Source organism: Leopardus geoffroyi, chromosome C2, assembly GCF_018350155.1.
Source record: "Leopardus geoffroyi isolate Oge1 chromosome C2, O.geoffroyi_Oge1_pat1.0, whole genome shotgun sequence".
NCBI classification, from domain to species: domain Eukaryota; kingdom Metazoa; phylum Chordata; class Mammalia; order Carnivora; family Felidae; genus Leopardus; species Leopardus geoffroyi.
In genome coordinates this window covers 109,781,506-109,805,248 of record NC_059333.1, presented here as the reverse complement: position 1 = coordinate 109,805,248, position 23,743 = coordinate 109,781,506, and the positions used below count along the sequence as shown (strand labels likewise).

General features: G+C 37.8%; 1 protein-coding gene across 5 annotated transcripts in view; it reads left to right on the top strand.

Moving 5' to 3' along the window:
• MME (membrane metalloendopeptidase) overlaps positions 1 to 23,743 on the top strand; it is a 99,467-nt gene that overhangs the window by 42,148 nt on the left and 33,576 nt on the right. For all 5 annotated transcript variants that reach the window (XM_045503198.1, XM_045503199.1, XM_045503201.1 and 2 more), the window contains exons 9-16: positions 8,838 to 8,972; positions 11,168 to 11,269; positions 12,826 to 12,962; positions 13,072 to 13,165; positions 14,549 to 14,677; positions 15,649 to 15,747; positions 18,702 to 18,782; positions 20,064 to 20,167. In XM_045503198.1, coding sequence (XP_045359154.1) covers positions 8,838 to 8,972; positions 11,168 to 11,269; positions 12,826 to 12,962; positions 13,072 to 13,165; positions 14,549 to 14,677; positions 15,649 to 15,747; positions 18,702 to 18,782; positions 20,064 to 20,167 — 881 coding nt within the window. The remainder of the gene's footprint in view (positions 1 to 8,837; positions 8,973 to 11,167; positions 11,270 to 12,825; positions 12,963 to 13,071; positions 13,166 to 14,548; positions 14,678 to 15,648; positions 15,748 to 18,701; positions 18,783 to 20,063; positions 20,168 to 23,743) is intronic.

Here is a 23,743-nt window from a genome sequence, read left to right as displayed (position 1 = left end):
GCAAATGATAGGGAAAATCCAGCAGCATTGGCATTTACAGCCAGGAAGTTACCGGTTCAAATTAGGTGCCCCTCAGTGATCTGGATTAGACAAGGAAACACACAGCGTGCTTGCTGCCTTGCCCCGCTTCCATAAATAGGGCTATTGGTAATTGTACCCTTTCCTGCTAACATCAGGCCCCAGAATACTTCTCAACTCGGTGCTCCAGCTCCAAGCAACCAGTCGAAGGGGGGTTGGCATATGGGATAAAATCTAATTTTCATCCTGGAAATGGATAATTACTAGAATATTTGTGGACCCTCCCCCTCTTTTCAAATCCATTAACTGCATGGGGTGGGGGGGGGATGTCAGGGGGAGAACAAAGAATATGTGTGGCCACAGAAGAAATTCCATTTTTTTCCTTATTGCCCTCATGATATATGCTACTCTCTCCCAGCCACACCTACCTGTAATCCCTCGCTTAGTTTCTATTCTGTATCCCTAGCCAGCTCTCAAGTAAAAGTTAATTCTAGTTTTCCCACTACCTTGCTATCTCTGAAAAAAGTTAACCTCTGTGAATACTTTTTCCTTCGTGTTGTATTGCTTCATGAAAAAAAAATGATGAAAAGGATAGAGTAATGAAATAACATCTAGTGGAAAAGTTATAAAACTAGAAGAAATCTTAATATCATTGTATCAGTGTAACACTGGTCTTCATTGATTTTCTCACTTACAGGCTTTTATATATCTGTTCCCTTGCCTGGAGTACTGCTCGCATACCTGCCACCTGCCCAGCCCTCTCTCTTCCTTTTCTCCTCACCCTTTCAATCTAAGTTTAAATTTTATTTCCTCATGAAGGCCTTCCCTGGAACTTGTAACTAGGCAAAAATACCTTTATGTTCCCATAGCGCATGGATTTCTGGATACTTTTTTATTTAATGTCACTTTCCACCCCTAGGAAAGTGTAAAATTAGTGGCAACAGTGGCATGTCTCACTTATTCTTTGCTTCATTTCTAGTGTCCAGCTTGGTTCCTGACCCTTATTAGTTATCAAATGAATACTAAGTGAATCAGGGGATGGATGGAATCAGTAGATGAACAGTTGAGGGGGAAGATGGCAGGGAAGAGAGGAAAGAAAAGGAAGGTAGAAACACCCAATCTCTTAGAGCTCCCTCCTAGTTTCTCACCTTGATTTTGGGGCAAGTGTGAACTCTAGAATATCAGTGGCTAATGGACTATATTTCCTAAGTATCTTACAAACATCCTATAAACGATGTATCCCTCTTCCTCTTTTTAATGTCTAATTCTTTCTCTGCTACACTTTCAGTTTGTCTGAGATATATTCACATAGTCAGTGGGCCCCATACTTTTGCATTCGACATTATTTTATTGGAAATAACCAAGAGAAATTTTGAGGATTGGCATGAGCTCACCAAATTTTACCAGGAAAGGGGCTCCATCTTTGACTAGAGAAGCCTGGCTTCCTTGCCAGTCACTCTAACCAATGATTTTCAAACTATAGTGTGGAGTCTGATTCTGCAGTTATGGCTCAGGGGCAGGGTAATGAGGGAGGGTCACATCCCCTCTTTGATCATAAGGACCCTAAACATAAATCTTGATCAGATCATTACTGAAGCCCATTTCCCCAGATCCTTCTTGGCTCCTCTTTGAGGATATCCAGCTCATTCAAGAAGTCTTCCTCATAATCCTAAGCTAAACTTATCATGAACAATGGAAACAGCACCTACTATGAAAGGGCATTCTGCTTCATAGAGATATGTTTGTGGTGTGTGTGTGTGTATGTGTGTTTGCTTTTGATACCCTCCAAATGGAATTTTTGTGTTGTGATAATTGTATGGCATTCAAAACAGTAAAATGCTTTGTGTCATTACACTACTAAGTAATGAAAATAGATGATGCATTTTTTTTTCCCCAGGAACTATCTCTCACCTCCTTCCTCAAAGACAAAACCTATTTTTCTCTTGTTAAAAGGCCTTCTTGCTTTTCAGACTTATTATGTGCTTTTATTCTGGCAGTTTTAAATGTTATATTTTGAGAAATGCGTATGATATTCGTCTGGTTATCTTTCTGAACTTAAATACCTCTGTTCCTTTTCATTTTCTGTACTTTCTGTCTCACTTAAAGAAGAGAACATGCCCTATGATAATAGAAACCAAAGATATATATTCTAATATTTCGTACGTGACACATTCATATGTTTTCTTAACAATTAAGGTTACTCATGCACAGACTTTAAGAACTAAATGGGACATTAGAGGATTTAGTCCAAACTCTTCTCTTACAAATGAGGAAACAGAAACCCAAAGAAATAAAATGACTTGCTTAAACTCACAGATTAAAAGATCCATGTGTCAGTTAAGAACATTAATTGTAGGGGCGTCTGGGTGGCTCAGTCGGTTGAGCGTCCGACTTCGGCTCAGGTCATGATCTCACAGTTCGTGGGTTCAAGCCCTGTGTCGGACTCTGTGCGGACAGCTCGGAGCCTGGAGCCTACTTTGGATTCTGTGTCTCCCTCTCTCTCTGCCCCTCCCCTGCTCACGCTCTGTCGCTCTCTGTCTCTCAAAAATAAATAAATGTAAAATAAAGAAATAAATAAAAAAGAACATTAATTGTAAGTAATAAAACCTACTCTGATTAATTTGTATGACACACTACTACCTCACAGGACAGAAGTTGAGATTTGAAATAATTCTGTCCATTCTAAGGGTATAGTTTCTATGCAAGGAAAACAATAGGAAAGATACACATTACCCATAAAAGATAATCATCCTATCCATAATTTTTCATTGGAACCAGCCTTATGTGAGAAAGTTCTTGTATATTGATTGAGTCACTGAAAGGAATGATGGCGTGAATTTTCTTAAGAAGCCACTCACCTTCAGAAGAGTCTCCCAACTCTGTATTTGAGGATAAATTGGAACAGTTTTCAAAGCTTCCCTTTAATTACCTCTAGATTATCAAGGCTAATTGTTACCTTGTCCTGTTTTGTAAAGAAATCTGTAGGTTAGCCACCCCAAATATTTGAACATAATTGGGTTATAGATATGTTTATTTATGCTCCGTGTTTGTCTGAGAAAGTAGAATAAGCCAGAGTAGCAGTTTCCAAACCTAAGACCTCTTTGTGTATGTCAACAGCAGGGCTCTGTGTAGCCACACCTTCTTGCCTACATGCTTCAAGACAATCCATCATGATTTATTTTACTTGCTTACACATCAACAAAATATTCATTTGAACAGAGCATTTCAGGGCTAAAAGAAAAGTGAGCAAACCAGCAGATGAGAACCAGAGGAGGTGGGGCAGAAATTGGAAATTAGAAGCCACAGGATACAGTGCTATAGGGGCATAGGAGGGAAGAAGGAGTCCAGAATCATGAACAAATTCAATCCTCTTAGAAAAACTGAGGACTCATGAAAATGGAGATGTTTGAGGGATGAGGATAGAGGACTTGGAACATGGCCAGGACGGTTGGAAGCCAAAAAGAGATGACCCAGGGTCTGTGTGTCTGAATAAGAGAAAATGCAGACCGGGAAAGAAGGAAGGAACAAAAGCTGAGGTTTGCAATCCTTTCAATGAGCAGGCGCAAGCTGGAATTGAGTTAAACCTACAGAGGATTTTGTTTGCTCACTTACCCAAAATACAAGCAGAGAGAAACTGTTCCAGAATTGGGCTGAGAATGGAAGTCTGATGACATAGGAAGTGAGGGAAACTTACTTAATATACTTAAAATTTAGCTTCATTTTTTAATTTATTTTTTAATTTTTTAAGTTTATTTATCTATTTTGAGAGAGCGAGAGAGAGAGAGTGCACATGAGCAGGGGAGGGGCAGAGAGAGAGGGAGAAAGAAAGAATCCCAAGCAGGCTCCACACCATCAGCGCAGAGCCTGATGTGGGGCTCAAACCCATGAACTGTGAGATCATGACCTGAGTGGATCATGATGCTTAAGTGACTGAGCCACCAGGCGCCCCAAAATTCATTTTTTAAAATTAGTAGATATTTATTGAGCTTCTATTATGTGACAGATATTTTTCTAGGTGGCAGATATACCAAGGAAACAAGGCAGAAAAGTTCCTGTTCACCTAGAACTCATGTTCTAATGTCAAGAGATAGAAAGCAAAGAAACAAGTAAATAATATAAGGAAATAAGATAAATGCAGACAGTAGTGTTATAAAGGAAACAAAACAAGGTGATACAAGATGAGTGACTGGGGATAGGGGTCGGTGGAAAATTTAGATGTAATTTGGTTTGGTTTTTAAAAAGATCACACTGGCCGCTGCTTGGCTGACTTGATAAAACAGATTCTGCAAGGGAAACTGCTGACCTCATTTTGTCCTTTCTGGGCACCAGGTGACTAACAGTCAGGAGATTGTACCCAGTCCAGGCATCTGTATTTAACAAAATGTAAAGGAGCTTTTAAACTTGAGACTTAGTGAATATGACAAGAATATGTGAATATGACAAGACTTGTCTTGGCATGTGTGGCACTGACAATAGAATTTTTTGAGATGGATTGAACGTGGTTTGTAAAAGGAACTACATACAGCTTCTCAAACATCTGCAATAAACCTTAGAAGTTACACAATAAGTGCTCACATCAGTCTCTAGGTTCTCCTCATTCATAATCTGATGAAAGCCCCCAAAGAGTCCCCATGCTGGTCTACAGTGGATCGTCTCGAGTCTGGTGTTTCTCCTGCTCAGATTCGGTGCCCTTTCTCAATTCTGTCTGCAGTCCCTGCAGGGGAGCAGGTCTCTAGTGCGACAGGTGTGTGATGTTTAAGGGGTCAAAAAAATAACAAGCCTTTTTGATGGGAAACCTGTCTTTCCCACTTGGTGTCCCCTGTGTGTTCCTTCAGGAAACTTTCTGTGGAGCATTATTAAAAATCTCTGGGCATCCAAATGTCCACTGATGGATGAATGGATAAAGAAGATGTGGTATATATATACAATAGAGTATTACTCAGTAATCAAAAAGAATGAAATCTTGCCATTTGCAACTACGTGGATGGAACTGGAGGGTATTATGCTAAGTGAAATCAGTCAGTCAGAGAAAGACATATCATATGACTTCACTCATATGAGGACTTTAAGAGACAAAACAGATGAACCTAAGGGAAGGGAAACAAAAATAATATAAAAAATAATATAAAAAAGGGAGGGGGACAAAACAGAAGAGACTCATAAATATGGAGAACAAACTGAGGGTTACAGGAGGGGTTGTGGGAGGGGGGATGGGCTAAATGGGTAAGGGGCATTAAGGAATCTACTCCTGAAATCAGTGTTTCACTATATGCTAACTAATTTGGATGTAAATTTTAAAAAAGAAAAAATAAAATTAAAAAAAAAAGTGAGGAAAACTTCAAAAAAAAAAAATCCCTGGGCATCAGTGGATAAGAATAGCACAGTTCGATGGCTTCTCAGTCATCTCCACATGACTCCTCTAGAAAAGGGAACGCAGAAAATTGGTAAGAGCTGGGTGTCCCAGGACAGAATCTTTGGAAGCGAAACCCTGATCCTTAGGTTGTTGTTGCCCTCAGGTACCCAAATATCAGCCAATCTAACTAGAAAGCTATCTGTTCCTCCCTGGGTCTTGCTGTTGTTCATAAACAAAGATGCTAAATTTTGAAGGGCAATAGTAATATGTCATTGCTCTTTTTCTCTTTGGCAACCAACAAATACCAGCTTTGTTCTAAGCAGGAGAAGCCCAATTTCTGAACGGAGCCAATTTATAAGTACCATTTTTTGGTCCTGCAAAATGAAGATAGTTCTAATTAGAGTGACAATTCATGGTCTTGGATGTTAGTAAATATCGTCCCATTGATAATATGTAATTTAAAAATTCACAAAGCTATTATTACGAATTTTACCATAAAACCATGTGAAACCAATGATCATCTCTGAACCTGCTATTATAGGAATTGGGATGTACAAAGTTTTATTTTTAAAAGGAGGGCTCTGTAGATATTTAGGTGGATTCTTTTTTTAAAAAAAAGTTTTTTGATGTTTATGTATTTTTGAGAGAGAGACACACACAGAGTGTGAGTGGGAGAGGATCAGAGACAGAGAGGGAGACACAGAATCCAAAGCAGGCTCCAGGCTCTGAGCTATCAGCACAGAGCCTGATGTGGGGCTCGAACTCACAAACAGTGAGATCAGACCTGAGCCGAGGTCAGATGCTCAACAGAAAGAGCCACCCAGGCGCCCCGATTCTTTTTCACATAAAGGATTCACTGTGTGAAGGCTTAAACAAGGCCACCTTGTGACCACTGGCTGTGACCCTTGTCCTAGTAACTAATTGCTCTTTCAGTAACAAAAAAGAAAAATTGAATTTCAATTTTAAAAATATCCTGGCCAATGTACTATTTAAATGTTAAAATATACGTTGATTACTTTCTCCCCAAATCATGACAATTACTATCATTTGACATATTACATATCTATAAGTATCTCAGGGAAGAGTATTAAAACCTTAGAGTAGAATCACATCTTGTAAAAAGGATTTAACAGCAGGAGTAAGCTTGGGTTCTGACAGCTACTAGATAAATTTGGAAGCCAGGAAAGATAATCAAGATACTAAGACACACATTTTAATCAGTCACATTGGAGTAGTTGCCAGGTAATGGAGCTCATTAAAGGAGATAGTGTATTCCATGTAGCTGTATTAAATATTCAAGAATCCCAGAGATTGGTGATATCATATGCTTCCAGTTTTCTGGGAAACCTTACCAGCTCAGCAGACTGGAAGCACCATCCAGAGTTCTTGTGCTTGCCTTATGCCAAGTTCTAGAGTCTTTAAATGAACCTGTAAAGATAAAGATACTGGAGTAGAACCAGTTTGCAGCATCAGTGAAGGGCAGGAGAACGTTCTTGTTATTGCTTTCTTACCTCATTACCAAAAAAAGCATCCCACAAAATCAAAAGGAATCTCAGCAGACTGATACTGGAAAATTCAAATTACCATTTCCTTCATAGTCAGTAGTAATTCCCTGCTGAATGCAGATGAATTTATATGATTAGAAATATGGTTAATTCAAAACGCTGCATGCTTATACTTTGGAATAGTTGGTCCCGTGAGATGTGAAATCAGACATATTTGTTTACTTCAAAGGGAAACAAGAATTCTGATTACCTTTTAATAGGAAAAGAATGACTTGGTGAGAATATACATAAAAACATCCTTTTATCCCTGTTGCCTTAGTGATTAGGTTTTTAATACAGGCTCACAGCTGAAAAAATAGTTTGTTCTATTGAGTAGCAGTTCCAAGAATAGAGATGCTAGCTGGATACCCCAGCATCACGGGGTATCCATGAAAAGAGAAACCCTCTCCCTGGGGAACTGTTTACTTAGCATTTAGTGAAGGTCATAGAATGCCAGTATCTAAACCTTACTTTAAGTGGTCCTCTTGATTTTCAAATTGATAATACCTGTACATCTTGCTTGATAAAATATTTTTTTATTTGTCTGTAGGTTTTATGTTTGATCCTCTTAATGAGTCACTACAAATTCAGATGCGCCTCTTGTACTCACAGTGAATATAAGTGTGCTCCTTTGACTGATAATCAATAAGTAAGGATATTAAACCCTCTTGAAACTACAAAGTGTTAAGCACTGTATAACCTCCCTTCGTATTTACCCTGTGACTGAGTATTAGAAGCACAGAAGTGCCCATTAACCGCAAACTTGTGTGGCATGACTTCCCTAATCATGGTTGTCTGTTTGTCATTAAGCTGGTGCTAGGAACTTGAATTTTGAGTAAATTTTACGGGGTGGGATCATAATTTATTTTAATTGCTGATGGATAATAATGGCTGAATAGCAATGGGTTGAAATCTACATAAGTGGTATTCCATTTCCTGGTGTTGATGCCACTCTGAATTTGAGTAAGGCATTATATAGTCTGTAAAAGGTTGATAATATAACTAGTTTATGGCTTACCTTCTCAAAGTTAAAATGTATGTGAAGATAAAATGGAAAGAATTTAAGTCCTTAGAAAAGCTCAAATATCCAGATATAGAAATTTTACATTGTGAGCCAAATTATGAGCACACAGTCTCATTTGCTGCTTAGACAACAACAGCAGCAAAAACAACAAAAATAAACAAAAAAACAAATGCTTGGCCAAAGAAAAGATCTAAAGATGTCCTGATAATGTTATATGAGTTTGTGGCCATCTCTTCAAGAATATTTGAAAAGGACATACATAAGCATAGAAAATCTGAGAATGGAATTCAGTAAAAGAATTTATTATTATTCAAGAAAAAATGCTAGGTTATTGCTTATCAAGTGTTTTTGCAACTGCATTCTTAGTAAGGCAATTTAAAATAACTTGATAATGAATAGAAAATTATAGAATTCCCAAATCAAATAGTGATAAATTACTTAGTACCTTCAAATGATACTTTTTTTGTTCTGCTCTAATTCAAACACATGATGACTTTCTAAGAATTTGTGCAGGTCATTTCTTTTTCTTTTTCTTTTTTTTTTTAATTTTTTTTAATGTTTATTTATTTTTGAGAGACAGAGCACAAGTGGGGAAGGGGCAGAGAGAGAGGGAAACACAGAATCTGAAGCAGGCTCCAGGCTCCAAGCTGTCAGCACAGAGCCTGATGTGGGGCTTAAATTCATGAACCTTGAGATCATGACCTGAGCCGAAGTTAGACACTTCACCGACAGAGCCACCCAGGCGCCCCTGGGCAGGTCATTTCTTTTAGGATTTAGAAAATGATATCTGTTTTACTGCGCTTTATGTGTTACCAAAAATTAATAAATTTTAAGTTAAATCGTCATGCTAAATATTTAGAATGTTCTCCGACAGTTCATTGTTATTTATTTCTTGCAGGCTTGTATAGCATACGTGGATTTTATGATTTCTGTGGCCAGATTGATTCGTAAGGAGAAAGGACTGCCCATCGATGAAAACCAACTCTCTTTGGAAATGAAGAGAGTTATGGAATTGGAAAAAGAAATTGCCAATGTAAAACACATTTTCTTTAATACACTAAATTTTCACCACTCTTTTTTTCTTTTCTCCTCTCTATCATATTTTAAAGGTAAAATGTGCAACTTTGTAACCAACTGGTAAGAATGCATAGCTCAGTAATGAATCATTGACTTTATGAGGACCTTTGAAACTGTAGAATTTTGTAGTAAACTGGGTTCCTGATAGTCAGGAGGCATACTAAGTTTGGCAAATATTAAACTAGATACACTTAATTACTTATTATAAGTGGATTATACCAAAAGCCTATTTGCAGTCATTTGTTGAAATGTCCTTGAGATTCAGGGCACATGCAATTGCTATGTATAGTTTTCCTTTGCTTTATTTTAAAGTTTAAGGTGATCACAGAGATTGACTGTCCTTTTGCTTAGAAATACTAGTCCCTGAATATGACCACATGACAGTGTGATGTTGAGTTCAGACCACCAGGTTGGCTCAAAGGGTCTGACAGGCAAGGTTTAGCAGCAAAGCCCACAGGGTGTTTTCCTGAGTTTCCTCTAGTTTCAGATGAACCCTTGGAGTCTGAATTGGCACTTTCTTTTTTTTTAATTTTTTTTTTTTTTAATGTTTATTTATTTTTGAGACAGAGAGAGACAGAGCATGAACGGGGGAGGGTCAGAGAGAGGAGGAGACACAGAATCTGAAGCAGGCTCCAGGCTCTGAGCTATCAGTACAGAGCCCGACACGGGGCTCGAACTCACGGACCGTGAGATCGTGACCTGAGCTGAAGTCAGACACTTAACGGACTGAGCCACCCAGGCGTGAATTGGCACTTTCTTGTCTGACTTGTCTCTGACAAGAGTCTGCAGTCTCAAGGAGTGAATTCTGTCTAAGCAGTATCAAGGTTATTGATTAAACGCATGGTCAGGTTCAGTCTAGAATCTACAGACCTCTCTCTGACATTGCAAACAACAACCCGTGTTCCTAAATCCCCATGTGCTTGCCACTGCCCTCAGCATCTTGAAGACTAAAGATCTTTGAGGGCAATTTTAGCTTTCCTGGAGCTACATGCGACCAAAAATCTCCAATCAGAGCCAGACTTTGCTTGGAGCTGCAGCTGGATGAATGGCGTTTGGATGGGTTACATGTGATTCTGTGCTGGACACAGAATGGTGAGAGGAGAATAGTTTATTACCCTGGGTTTTTACCACTTGGCCGTTCCCAGACCATGTCATCCTTTGATCAGCCTTAGCTCTGTGATAGTTGTATCTTACCTCAAAATTATTCGTGTCTTTGTTTTTCCTTCTCTCTTAAATTCAGGTTGGGGTGAGGTCTTAGTCTTGTTTGAATCACCTGTGTATCTCTAACAGAATCCGGCTAATTATTGCATTCAGGAGATGTTCAATAAATAATTTTTTAAGTAGTGAATAAATAAGTACCTAAAGGGGAAATTGGAGCCACTGTCACCGAGAAATAATTCCCATATTAAACTTCTACCTTTTGTCTCTCCTCACTTAAAATTGACTTTGCTAATTTCAACCACTAGTTGAGGAGTTGCTACTACGATTTTCTTTTTTGGTTGAGTGAAAAATAAATAAACAAATAAAACTGGATGCTGTTGAGTATAGTGTGTTAAACTAATTAGGTGGGATAGGAGTCATGAAAATAGAAGGTGCTGGCACTCTCCTCATATGACTGTGGTGTGCCCTAGGAATTTTCTCTCTTACTGGCTTTAAATTCTTGCAGAAGTCATTATGGTTTTTGGTTTGTTTTTGTTTTTGTTTTTCCTGTCTGGATTTTACCTGGGACTCTGGATAGTGGCAATGAGGAGGTGGGAGAGAGTATTTGAGAGCTGCATTGGAGAAGACTGTATTTGAGAAAGTTATCATATAAAACAACCACAGCAACAACTGAGCTGGCCATGACCCTTAAAAAGAAAGAGGCCTGTGGACACTGTGTGGTTCAGCAGTTGTCAAAGTATAAAAAGATTTTTGAAGAATTTTATATTCGACATGGCAGCCAAATAGTGATGATTATTACTAAATATACTTAAAATCTCCTAAATTTCACTTCTCTTTTTGATATCAATTTATTTTAACCATTAAACAAGTATACAAAATAGAGCTTGAATTATGTTGTACCTATTCCATACTTCTTTTTCCTTCATATAGAGTTATATTTTTCTAAATCATTCTTAGTTCTAAAACAATGATCAAAAATTAAATCCATAGGCTACAACTAAATCTGAAGATCGAAATGATCCAATGCTTCTTTATAACAAAATGACATTAGCCCAGCTCCAAAATAACTTTTCACTAGAGATCAATGGGAAGGTAAGTACCAAGTTTTATGTGCTCTGTTATTGTGCCATTTCTAAAATTATAACATTGAAATATAGTTGGTTAAAATTCAGTGATTATTTACTTTTTGAAATAAATTGAATGTCAAAATGAATTTAGAGGACACCAACCATTTGACTTGATGACAAGACTGGGGAAAAAAAAAAAAACCATGTGAAATCATTGTATTATATTTAGTTAGAGTGAATTTCAAATTAAAATTCCTTTCAAGGCAGCTATGCAATGATATTAGACTATTGTAACAAAAAGTTTGGAAAACATTAAACTGGAAAATCCTTCTGAAATACAACTGTATAGCCATTGGACTTGGCCAGTCAAATAATAAAGCCACTAGATTTCTTTTTAACTCTTAAAAAGGATAATTTATTTATGGAACTTGCCATATTCTCATCAAGGCCATCTATCGAGATGTTCCGAGCAATAGTGGAGAAATAGAACACAAGAAATAAGAAGAAAAATCTGTCTCATAGATTCCATTTATAAACAGTTGTAATTCATTAGCCAGTACATAATAATCTCTTTTGGGGACTATGCATGTATCCTTGTGTATAAGTTCATACACATGATTGTGAAAAGTAGCAAGATCCATGGGAAAATCTACAAGCCATCACATTCACTGATAGAATTCTCTTTGGCACTAATTACAGGAAAAAAAGGGAGGGGGGATACTTTGTAAAGGCATGACCTATTGTTAGGAATTTCTCACATGAAGCTGCTTAAAATAATAAGTGTTAAGGGTTTTAATAAATATGTTTTGAAACAATGGTCCAAACTACCAAAGGAAATTAAGAAAAGTATATAGTACTACATACTTAGTGATCTTTATTTTTATGTACCTCCACATCTGTGTTTTTTTCTTATATCTACTGGTGGTTGAATAACCATTTAGAGAATAACAGATAAGATTTCATCTCTTAGCAGCTCCAAAGTGTAAAAATTGCATATGCCTATAGACCCAATATTGATAGTTTCAAATGTGTTGTTTGGCCTCATTGGACCATTTGTGTTGTATCTGTGACATTATTGTACCTCTCCTACAATAGTATGCTTTCATTTATAGCAGGATCTCCACTGAGATGTATCACTGTGTTTGAATGGATTGTTTAATATCCACCTTTAAAAGATAAACACTTTATACCCATTTAAATTTTTGCATAAATGTAGGAAGCTTTATTTTGTAAAGCTAAATTTCTTTTTCATTTTTTTTTTTAATGTGAGTTAGACCAAGAAGATGACATCGAGCTTAATTCCTAGCTGTATATTCTCTATGCTTAAGGGCTTTGCTTTTGCTCTTAAATTGTTGGTTGAATGCTGCTCTCTAAATAATCATGCTACAGAACTAATTTCTATTCAGGAACTGATTGAAACAATGGAGGAAAAATCCCACGCAAATAAACTGGCCATTGTGGTAATTCTATAGTGATGCAAATGACACCCTAACCATGTCTGACTCCATAACCATAATCGAGTCTTAGAACCAAGAAGAGAAATCCAAAATGACTGAATGTTTTATGCCTGCTTTTTTCCAGCCATTCAGCTGGTCAAATTTCACAAATGAAATCATGTCAACTGTGAATATTAATATTCCAAATGAAGAAGAGGTGGTTGTTTATGCTCCAGAATATTTAACCAAACTTAAGCTCACTCTTACCAAATATTCTGCCAGGTGGGTATGTCAGAGTGCCTATGTCCTCAAAATTTACATTTAATATCACTCTTTAGAAGCTTTGCAGCCTCATCTTTTCTGTTGCTGGGTGGTGGGTTTTTTTATACAGAGATCTTCAAAATTTAATGTCCTGGCGATTCATAATGGATCTTGTAAGCAGCCTCAGCCGAACCTACAAGGAGTCCAGAAATGCTTTCCGCAAGGTGAAGAAAAAATCTCTCTTTTCTTAAGACTTAACGCATAAAGAGATACATGGTTATGAAGGCTTGCCATGTGCTAGAATGTGGTGAACTTTGCCAAGAGTCAAAATGCCAAATGTTGGTTATTTTGCCCATATTTTGGCTCTGTTGCCTAGGAAAGCCAGCTTTCAAGGGCTTTGCCATCCCATGATTGTCTACTCTGGCAGCATGATTGAATTGCCCTGGAAGGAGATGCATTTGTTTATTTGAGCAGTTCGTGAGAGAATACTGGCCTGGTTTTTTGTTGTGTCAAACGTAACTGCAAGGGGGTCTATCTGAATAAATTTCATTTTCAGGTGCCCGTAGCACACTAGACATACAGACAGGTGGACTACATTGATGTGGACAAACCACTGAGAGTACAGCTACCTGGAGACAACCTTAAGGCTTTTTACTAGGCTGTACCTGCATTATTTAAACAATCATCCTATTAGTGCTGTGGTGAGGGGAGAGGGCAGGAGGTATTGAAGAGGAATAACTCTGGCAAACGTATTGATTGGTGTTATGGAAAGGAAACACTGTTTATTTGACATTTCTAGCATTTACCCTTTGAAAGAAAATGTAGACAAAGTTTTGAAATTAAAGCCTGCAAAAATGGTCTTTTGCTCGATTTCCCTTACCTCAGTTAATTCCCTCGTTAGTACTTAAATTTATTCACATACAGTTCTTCTAAGTACTGGAAATTCAGCTAAATTATTAAAAAACTGAAATGTGTTTTCTTGTATACCAGATACCTCCCTTGTTACATAAATTGAACATTACTTCGTGTTTACGTTTATGCAGTTGTAACTGTTATATATATTTTTTTGGTTTTGGTGGAAGGGGGGCCATTTTTTTTAAATTTTTTTTTTTCAACGTTTATTTATTTTTGGGACAGAGAGAGACAGAGCATGGACGGGGGAGAGGCAGAGAGAGAGGGAGACACAGAATCGGAAACAGGCTCCAGGCTCTGAGCCATCAGCCCAGAGCCTGACGCGGGGCTCGAACTCACGGACCGCGAGATCGTGACCTGGCTGAAGTCGGACGCTTAACCGACTGCGCCACCCAGGCGCCCCGGAAGGGGGGCCATTTTGTTGTTGTTTTCTAAAACTGTCTACAAGGGTATTCACCTGTAACGGCCCAAAGTTCCACTGGGATGTGCTGCCGAAAATATACCTTGTTTTCAGATTATTTGTAAGTAAATGCTCCAGTTGGATTACGTTTTTGTCTTGGGCAAGGACAACATGCCTTGTGAGGAGAAGCAGAATTTAGAGGACATAAAGAACAGAGTCCCTGTGAAATATGTGTTCTACCTTGCTCTGGCCATCTTCTCGTGGTCAGATGTCATTTCCTTTCTCTCGCCCTTAGGCCCTTTATGGCACAACATCAGAGACAGCAACGTGGAGACGTTGTGCAAACTATGTCAATGGGAATATGGAAAATGCTGTGGGAAGGCTGTACGTGGAAGCTGCATTCGCTGGAGAGAGTAAACATGTGGTAATGTTTTCAGCACAATACTCTTATCAGTTAATTGTTTCCATCAATGGGCAATTACAATAGTTCATAATTGGGCTAAAGTTTATTAATTGGCAGAGAATCTCTGTATCACAATTTGTGGTTATTTCTCAACCACTCTCCTCCTCCCTCTCCCAAAAGGTCTGCTTCTGTTTCTGATCTTAAAGTTGTCTAGTCCAAAACCAATCGTCCCCCTTCCCGAAACAATGTATTCAGAGTACCCACTCACTCACATGTTCTGTTGATACAGTTAATTGTAAATTCTCCTATTGGCAAGACTGACCAAGAATTAGAGTTTTCTGAAAACCTTTGAAAGTAAGGTTTTAGGGTTTATTTGAAATATCTAAAAAAGTACTCCATTTTTCATTGTTATTGAAATGAAGACCATGGAACTTAAAGACTAAGTGAAAGAAACTATTAAAATGCTACTTTATGCTTAATTGAACTACTAACAGTGATGACAGCTACTATTTTATGTGTTTTTTTTATGATAATGGAACCATTATGTTCTTTTATTTTTATGTTTATTTTTGAGAGAAAGAGAGACAGAGCACGGGTGGGGGAGGGCAGAAAGAGAGGGAGACACAGAATCCGGAGCTGTCAGCACAGAGCTCTACACAGGGCTCGAACTCACTAATGGTGAGATCATGACCTGAGCCAAAGTCAGATTGAGACACCCAGGCGTCCTGAAGCCATTACATTCTAAAGATAATTTTTTCATTAATGCATATATAAGACCTATTTCACCATTAGGGTCAATCGTAGCAAGATTCCTTTGAAAACATAATTATCCACATGTATCCATTTGTTTAGGTCATGGTTTGTCTATAAATTTACATGCATTAACATATTATTGAGTCCTATAAAGGCAGCTCAAAGCCCTGTTTGTTAAAATTTGTGTTACAGAGAATTAATTCATGACCTAAATTTGTCTTCTGTTCCTTTCATTTTAGGTTGAGGATTTGATTACACAGATCCGAGAGGTTTTTATCCAGACTTTAGATGACCTCACTTGGATGGATGCTGAGACGAAAAAGAAAGCTGAGGAAAAGGTAAAAAGAAACACAAAGCTAACTATTAGCTAACAATTGCTTTACAAGCAAAGATCAACTTTTAAGGAAGTTCAGAAGAAAGAAGTTCAAGGATTGCATAAAATTAAGCAAGCTCCTTCAAGATGTCATGTTTCCAGGAACAGTTTTCGTGGATAAAGATTTGTTTCTATGATTTTTCACCTTTTATTATCTCTTTGCATCCAGCTCCTACTGTCCATGTTCAGTTCAAACCTTTGAAAGATCTCCAATTTTCCTTTTTTTTTTTTTAAGGAGTCTTCAGAAAACAAGGAAAAATCTTAGATGAACGAGTTAAGAACCGAAAGATACTATCAATGGTTCATACTTCTCTTTTCATAAAGCTTATGCAAAAGGACTCTACTAAAGCCTAAAAAATATCCCTTAATGTTTAATGCAGATTTCCAGCTCAAGTTTTAGAAAACATGCCCTATTTAGACTTTTATATGACCTAGGGAGAAAAGTGCTAAATTTCTGTAAGTGTAAGGTGATGCATTATTTGAGTATTACATGGTGATCTACATGTTGAAGGAGCCTTGTTATAGCTATTCTTATCTACCCCATTGTGCACCTGTTACTGGGACTTCTCATATCTTGCATAAGAACAAAGGTGTCAGGGCTTCTGGGTGGCTTAGTCGGTTAAATGTCCGACTTTGGCTCAGGTCACGATCTCATGGTTCATGGGTTTAAGCCTGGCGTCAGGCTCTGCACTGACAGCTCAGAGCCTGGAACCTGCTTCAGATTCTGTGTCTCCCTCTGTCCTCCCCGACTCATGCTCTGTCTCTCTCAAAAAAATGAATAAATGTTAAAAAAAATTTTTTTAAAGAATAAAGGTGTCAGATGCCTAAGGAAATCTTAGGTTTAAACTTACTACGATCATTTGTCTTGATAACTATATAAAACTAGAAGGAATATGTCCAGTGGAAATTCTATATACTTTGGCAGCAAAATTCACGTGCAACCTGATAATTCCTCTGTAGTTGGGATGGCAAGAAGAACAGACCATTCTTCAAACTGATACAGAAAGAGTTTATGAACCTACTATAATAAAAAACCAAGATACAGTCTAGTTCTTTCCAGGATTAAATCATGTGGAAGGACTATCTTTTTCAGTATTCTCAAAGCTGGAGATAGGTTAGGTCTAGAATTTAGGCACCAAAGTATATCTGTCTTTTCATCACTGACTCAGAAATTCCTCAGAAATTCAGGCCGGGTCTACTCCTTTCATGTTCTAGCTATCTTGACCTGGGTCTATTTGATGCAGCACAACTGGATTATGCTAGATCATCATTTCCCAAGGCAGTATCATAAGCCACTGAACCCACAAGTGGTTCCCTGAAGAAGACTCTCACGGTCAAAGAATTTAGGGAACATTTCCTGTAGGAAGACTTTCCTGATCCCATCCTAGACTAGGTTACATGCTTCTAGGAGATGATTTTAAGGCACCATACCTAACACTCATTACATTGTCTGTCATTGAACTTTATGGTAAGCTCTCTGGGGGGAGAAATTTTTTCCTAGCATTGTATTCTCAGCCCCTTACAAAGTACCTGACTCATCATAGATGCTTGAATATGTATTGAATGAGTAAATAGACAAATTAATTCCTTATGCTTACAATTGGACACTTACAATTACCTAATTTTAAGCTGCAGTAAAGAAGCCTGCTTAATGTTTTTGTCACAGTATTTACCCAAAGTATTTGACAATAAATCCTTTTTATGTAGACCTAATTCTGTAGAGTTTGTGTCCCTTAGGACACTCTTTGGGGAAGTGTCTTCTAGAAAATAAAAAACCTCTGAGAAGGGGCTGATGGTAATGGGCAGTGGTGTGGAAACCTACGAGAAAATGGGCTTGGCCTAAAACAGACTTACGCATATCCTGTCTGATCCGCTGCGGAAATCCTGTGCTTATGAAACAAATTTGTAGAATAATTAAATTACTTTTTTAGGTTTTTATTTATTTATTTTGAAAGAGAGAGAAAGTGAGCAGGGGAGGGGCAGAAAGAGGGAGAGAGAGGATCCCAAGCAGGCTCCACACCATCAGCACAGAACCCGAAGCGGGGCTCAAACTCACGAACTGTGAGATCATGACCTGAGCCGAAACCAAGAGTCGGACATTCCACTGACTGAGCCACCCAGGCGCCCTGCATAATTAAAATATTTAAGAGCAATGTAATATGATAGAATCAAAAGTCAAATATCTTTGAAAAAAATGAGAGAAATAAAAAATGGAAAGATATTGCAATAGTAAACTAGTAATAAAATGATAAAAAAATAAACAATTTTAAAATAATAAAAATAAAAATTAGCAAGGGTAGTAAGCAAGTGGTAAACATGAGCTAGTACAACAAGGCAAGTCCTGTCTTCTACTCATTTAAATAATGCCATTCATTTAACTGTAGGAAGATAGGTACACTGGCCTTGGAGACCAAAAGAGAACATATAAACTCCAGGACTCCATACTCAGAAAGAACATTAGCACTAAACTTACAAGCCCATATCTGTTTTCTCAGCCAAGTCAGTGAAATGGAAAGACAATTATAAGCTGGTAGAATGGAAGCACTATTACTTACCCCTCCTAAGAAATGGAAGAAAAAAGCCTTTCAGAGAAAAATTTCATAGAAGTACAATACATGAGGAACAATGACTTGTCAGTTTTCATTTTGGTTTTCTTGGGAAAGCTGGAGCCTATAAGAATAGGGTATTAGAAGCTAAATTTCAGAACCGGTTTTTGTTTATTTTCAACTCCAGGGAGAAGCCGTTGCAAAGATCTCTATTTAAGTGTTGTCAGATACTATTTTTGTAAACAGTATGGAGCAGGTTATTCAATTGGCAGTCATGGGCAAATTATAATGTTTGCATTTAAAAAAATATATATAATGTTTGCATTTGAAAGCTATAGAATTATCCTTATATTCAATATTTTAATTTTCATAGGCCTTAGCAATTAAAGAAAGAATTGGCTATCCTGATGACATTATTTCAAATGACAACAAACTGAATAATGAATACCTCGAGGTAAGTCTCTATGCAGACTGTGCTAATGATACCTGGGGCTGGTGATGATGTCATTTGCAGCTGTGGGGTGCCCGAAATGATGTGAAGTAGCCTAAGGCCAAAGGTCTTGTTATATAAAAGCCTTTTCCACTGAAGCCAGAACTTGTGTTTTAGTTTTAGCCTTTTGTTTCACTGGCCTGGTTCATATTTGGTTTTTGTGATCTTGGTCTCCATATATTCCATTGAACAGTACTGGAAAAATCTGGTGTCCTTTAAAGAGCATCCAGGGGTAGACATCAAAGTGATGAGCAACATGCACTCAGGCTCCTTATCTCCTCTGGTCCAGGCCTGGAAAGTCACGTCTTCAGTTCCCCTTCGCTTTCCTATTATTCCTCCACTGGATAAAAACCAGGTTATGCCTCTGTATTCAAAAAAAAAAAATAAAACAAAACAAAAACCTACCATTTGAAAACCAGAATCGGTTTTATTCCCCTCTGGTAATGTAACAATGAAAAGAGAACAGAATTGATTCAAGTCACTACACTATTGATTTAAGACCCAGCTGAGGATCCTGTTGCTAATCTTGTGGTCCCTGCAACTCCTTGAGACCCTGGTGACAACAAGGTGATCCTTGCCCAGAAGTGGGGATGTCAGTGATTCCTAATCCATTGATTACTGGTCTAACATGGGAGTTTGCAAGCCACAGTGTCCTCTTCTGTCTTTACATTTGTAGAAAAGCTTGACTATTTCTTGTAAATGAGCTGGCTGCAGCATCTGAGTCCTGGGGGCCTTTGTGGCAGGAGTCTGATGGCTAAGAACATAGACCCACAGGGAACTTCTTGGGTTCGAATCCCAGCTCCACCATTCACTAACTTGGGCAAGTGACTTAATTGCCTTGGTTTCCTCAGCTTTAAAATGGCAATAACAACCCATCTTCATAAGATTATTATAAGGATTAAAAACATGTAATATATAAACTGCTGAGAACAGTGCCTGGTACATTGTAGGTGCTAAAACGGAATGTGCTCTTATCTGTCATGTAAGGGTTACTATCAATATAGGAAAGCTTGTCTGACACTCGGTTCATTTGATTAGTTACAGAAGAATAGACTAAAGTAGCGATTTAGTTAGAGCGACAGTGACCTATTATATAGAACTAGGCTAAATGGAATTAAATCCTTCTTTGGTAAGTTTTAATGCTCTCCGTTAACTTTATTAACTGATACAATTTAAGAAAATGTTCCCTATGTTTTTTTAGCAGAAATTTTGACTATTTTTCCCAAAACCTTTTATGTAATATAGTTGAACTACAAGGAAGATGAATACTTTGAGAACATAATTCAAAACTTGAAGTTTGGCCAAAATAAACAACTAAAGAAGCTCCGAGAAAAGGTGGACAAGGATGAGTATGTATATTCCAGTTTGCTATATGTTCATTCAGAAAAGGGGCTTTTCCCCTCTCATTGTTGGGTTAAGGAAAAGAACCTGACTCAATGTTAATGTTAAAAAAGTACAATATCCTCCTTCAATGGAGTGAATACCTCTAAGAGCATCCAAGAATATCATACTAAAGGTGGGTCAAAGATTTAAGCAAAATTAAATTTTTTTTTTATTATGGTGGCCTCAGGCTACCTCATTTCTTTGGTTTCCTCTCATATTATTACCTATTTCCTCTACTTTGTGGACAAGTTTCTCAAGAACACCTTAGCCTAGGTAACCCAGAGCTCCTGCAAGTTTTCTCTGAGGCCACACTTGTGGAACTCGGAATTATCTCCTGCCCACAGCCCCACCTGTTTTCTATGGGTCAGTCATCCCACAACTCCATCCCCTTCTAGACTGCTCCGTGTGACACGCCCCTCAAACTTGTGGCAGCCAAATAAGAGATAATGGGAGTTGCCTTCAAATGCTCTTAATCCCTGCTTATCAGTGGCATTGGTGCTTCATGTTAACATCAGCTTAGTGTTTATTTTTCAACTAAATGGGTGTGTCTAACTCAGTATGTCTAACATATTAACATGCATCAACTTGTATGTTTGTGCACATAGAGCCCTAGAGCTGCTTATGTTGACTTTTTCTTGCTGGGCTCTTAACTTCTAGAGAACAGGGGCTATTCCTTTTGGCTGCTCAGCAGCATGCTGAACACATGGAAGGTTTTCAGTTAAAACTGAGTTAAAGAGTGAGTGAGCGAATAAAAAAGAAATATACTAACTTGATCCGTGTGGTAGCCAACAAAATAACATGACAGTGAGGTGCTTGGTTTATTATTCATGTATTCATTTATTCTTTCATTTATTCATTTACTAAACTAATATTGTAGAACACTAAGTCCAGGTTTCATTGGGAACTGGGAGAATCACAAGTGAACTTTGATTATATTATATTATATTATATTATATTATATTATATTATATTATATTACATTACATTACATTACATTACAACAGCAGAAGGTAAGAAAGACATATATAATAAACTCTACCACTAGGAGGGAAATGTGCCAGGAAGTGTACAAAGTGATGTGAGACTGTTTGATGACAGGCTGTTCTGTTCTCAGTTAACTAGGTACAGGTTGGACAAAATTCCTAAGTGAAAATGCCAATACGTTCAATCTCTGTACAGCATTTTGAACCTGTCAGGTGCCATGAAAGAGAGATTGATTTCCTTTGCTGACCTCTGGGTTTATACTGCAGTAAATGTATTGTCTGGTGCTAAAAACAGGGCTGCAAATGTCAGAGAACATTTAGTGTCCTAGCTGGCAAAGAAGGAAGAAGAGTGGGTGCATATGGTTTGTGTTGTAATTGGTTGTGAAACCCTATTTCAAGAGACCCACAAAAAAGTCATCAAAAAGAATATTCGGTGGGTAAACTTATAAACTGAGAAGTTTCTTGTAAGTCTGAATTTTTTTCTTTAAGATGCATATACTTACATTTAATAATTGTTAGTACTGTGTGAAATATCTACAGAGAAATATTGTTAAATAGTGTTTCTGAAAATAGCTAATATAGCCTGCATCCATATGACACCAGAAGACTTTTTCATAATTTTAAAAATAGTTGTTGAGTTATGGCTTCATGTTTTCTTTTGAACTTAATGTAGTCCAAAGTTCTACAATTATTTCGTAATATAGTTTGCATTTTTCATTCCCTTTCATCATATGTGTTGCTTTTCTCTTGAGTCCTTTTCCCTTACAATAATCACAAGTGAAAGCTGTGTACACTGTTTTAATGAATGTTTGCTCAGTAGCACGCATAGGTCAACAGAACATTTTGGGTCCTTCCCATGAGCTTCTGATAGTCATCATAAGTGCAGTATGGCTTCTAAGGTCTTCTCTGCCATGTCAGACTAGTTTCTTTTCCTTTCTCTTCTTCTGCCTGTGTACTGAGTCCAAGGGTTCTAAATTCTGGCTGTACAGGGGAGTCACCTGGGGAGCCCTAGAAATAGTACTGAGGCCCCAATCTCACTACCCTTGCCTGTGATGTACTTGCCTGTGGGTGGGGACCCAGGTATTGGATTCTTTTTAAGTACTACCCCCCAACTTCAAGTGAGAACCTCTGAGTTAGTGTTAGTTCCTTTTGGTTAATGATACTCTTCGTATTTAGTTTTGTGTCATTTTCTTTTTACAGGGTGATGCTTTTAATTTGGCAGTTTAGGTTTAAAATTTATTTTTTGTTTTCCAAAATATTGGAAGCACTTTTGACAGTGATCACGTCAAACCATTAGGACTGTGGGATACAATGTCATGACAGTTCCTTATATTTTTTTGAGGTTTCTTGGAGTGAAAGTTTCAGACCTATTTTGTAATTGTGTAGTAGTAATAAAGTCACTATGTTCTCCTTCCTTTTTTATGTATACCAAATTCAAATCCTCACTGTGTGCAGGCAGACACATCTACTGCTTCTGCTTTGTTCACGTAGTTTGTAGTTACCTCTCAGAGAACTACATTTTCAGATGCTCAAGTCCTCACTCCTAAGGTCTTGCAGGAGAAATAGGTACCCATGCCCACAATTGATGGGACAGGGATGGGAAAAACTATGGATTATATAGGGTTTATATTGTAGGGTATTGTAGATGCATTATATTTTCAAGACAACAATCCATTTGAATTAATTCAGTCAATTAACCAAGTAATAAGCTTCTGGACCTGTTTTTGTTTGTTTGTTTGTTTGTTTTTCCCCTCACTGGGCAAACTCATATGCTTCTTGGCATCTTCTACCGTCATTATGACCACTGAATATTTGTACCTGGCCCAGATTTGTTTTCAACCCACATGTCTAGCTACCCATGAAACATCTCTACATAGGTGTTCCACAGACCCTACAAACACAGAATTTTCCATTTGGGACAAAATTTGATCATCTTTCTCCCCATATCCTCATATTGCCCCATATTTTCCAGCAACTTTCATCTTATTGTTATCAACACAGAAATCAGGGACTCACCATTCTAGACTGATCTCTTTCTCTCATCTCTGACATCTACAGTAATATCTACTCCAGATCCCCATTCAAAACCAAAAGTTTACATCTACCAGCTGCTAATTAAAGATTATATAGGTATTGCTAGGGGATCTCCATCTTACTATCTCCATGGTCACTGAGTAAATTCAGGCATGTCTCATTGTTCACCAAAGTTATTACTAATTTTTTCCTAATCTTATCACCAATCATCTTACTTTCCTTCAGCTCATTCTCCTTACTAATACCCTAGAGATTTTTTAAAGACACAGAATAAGTCGTGTTATTTCCTGATGAAAACCTTTCAATATATCCCTATTGCCTATCTCATGGTACAAGGCTCTGCATTCCTCCCATTAGCTTTCCAGAATTCCTTTAGATTCACCCTGCCCACCCTCCCAGCATTGCCCGAACCTCCAGCTATAGGAATAACTCTAGGTCATTCTTCCATCTTTTCTTCCTCCTTGTCCCTTACTGTGGATCACCCTTTCTGTCCTTGTTCATCTAACAGAAGCCTATATATTGTTG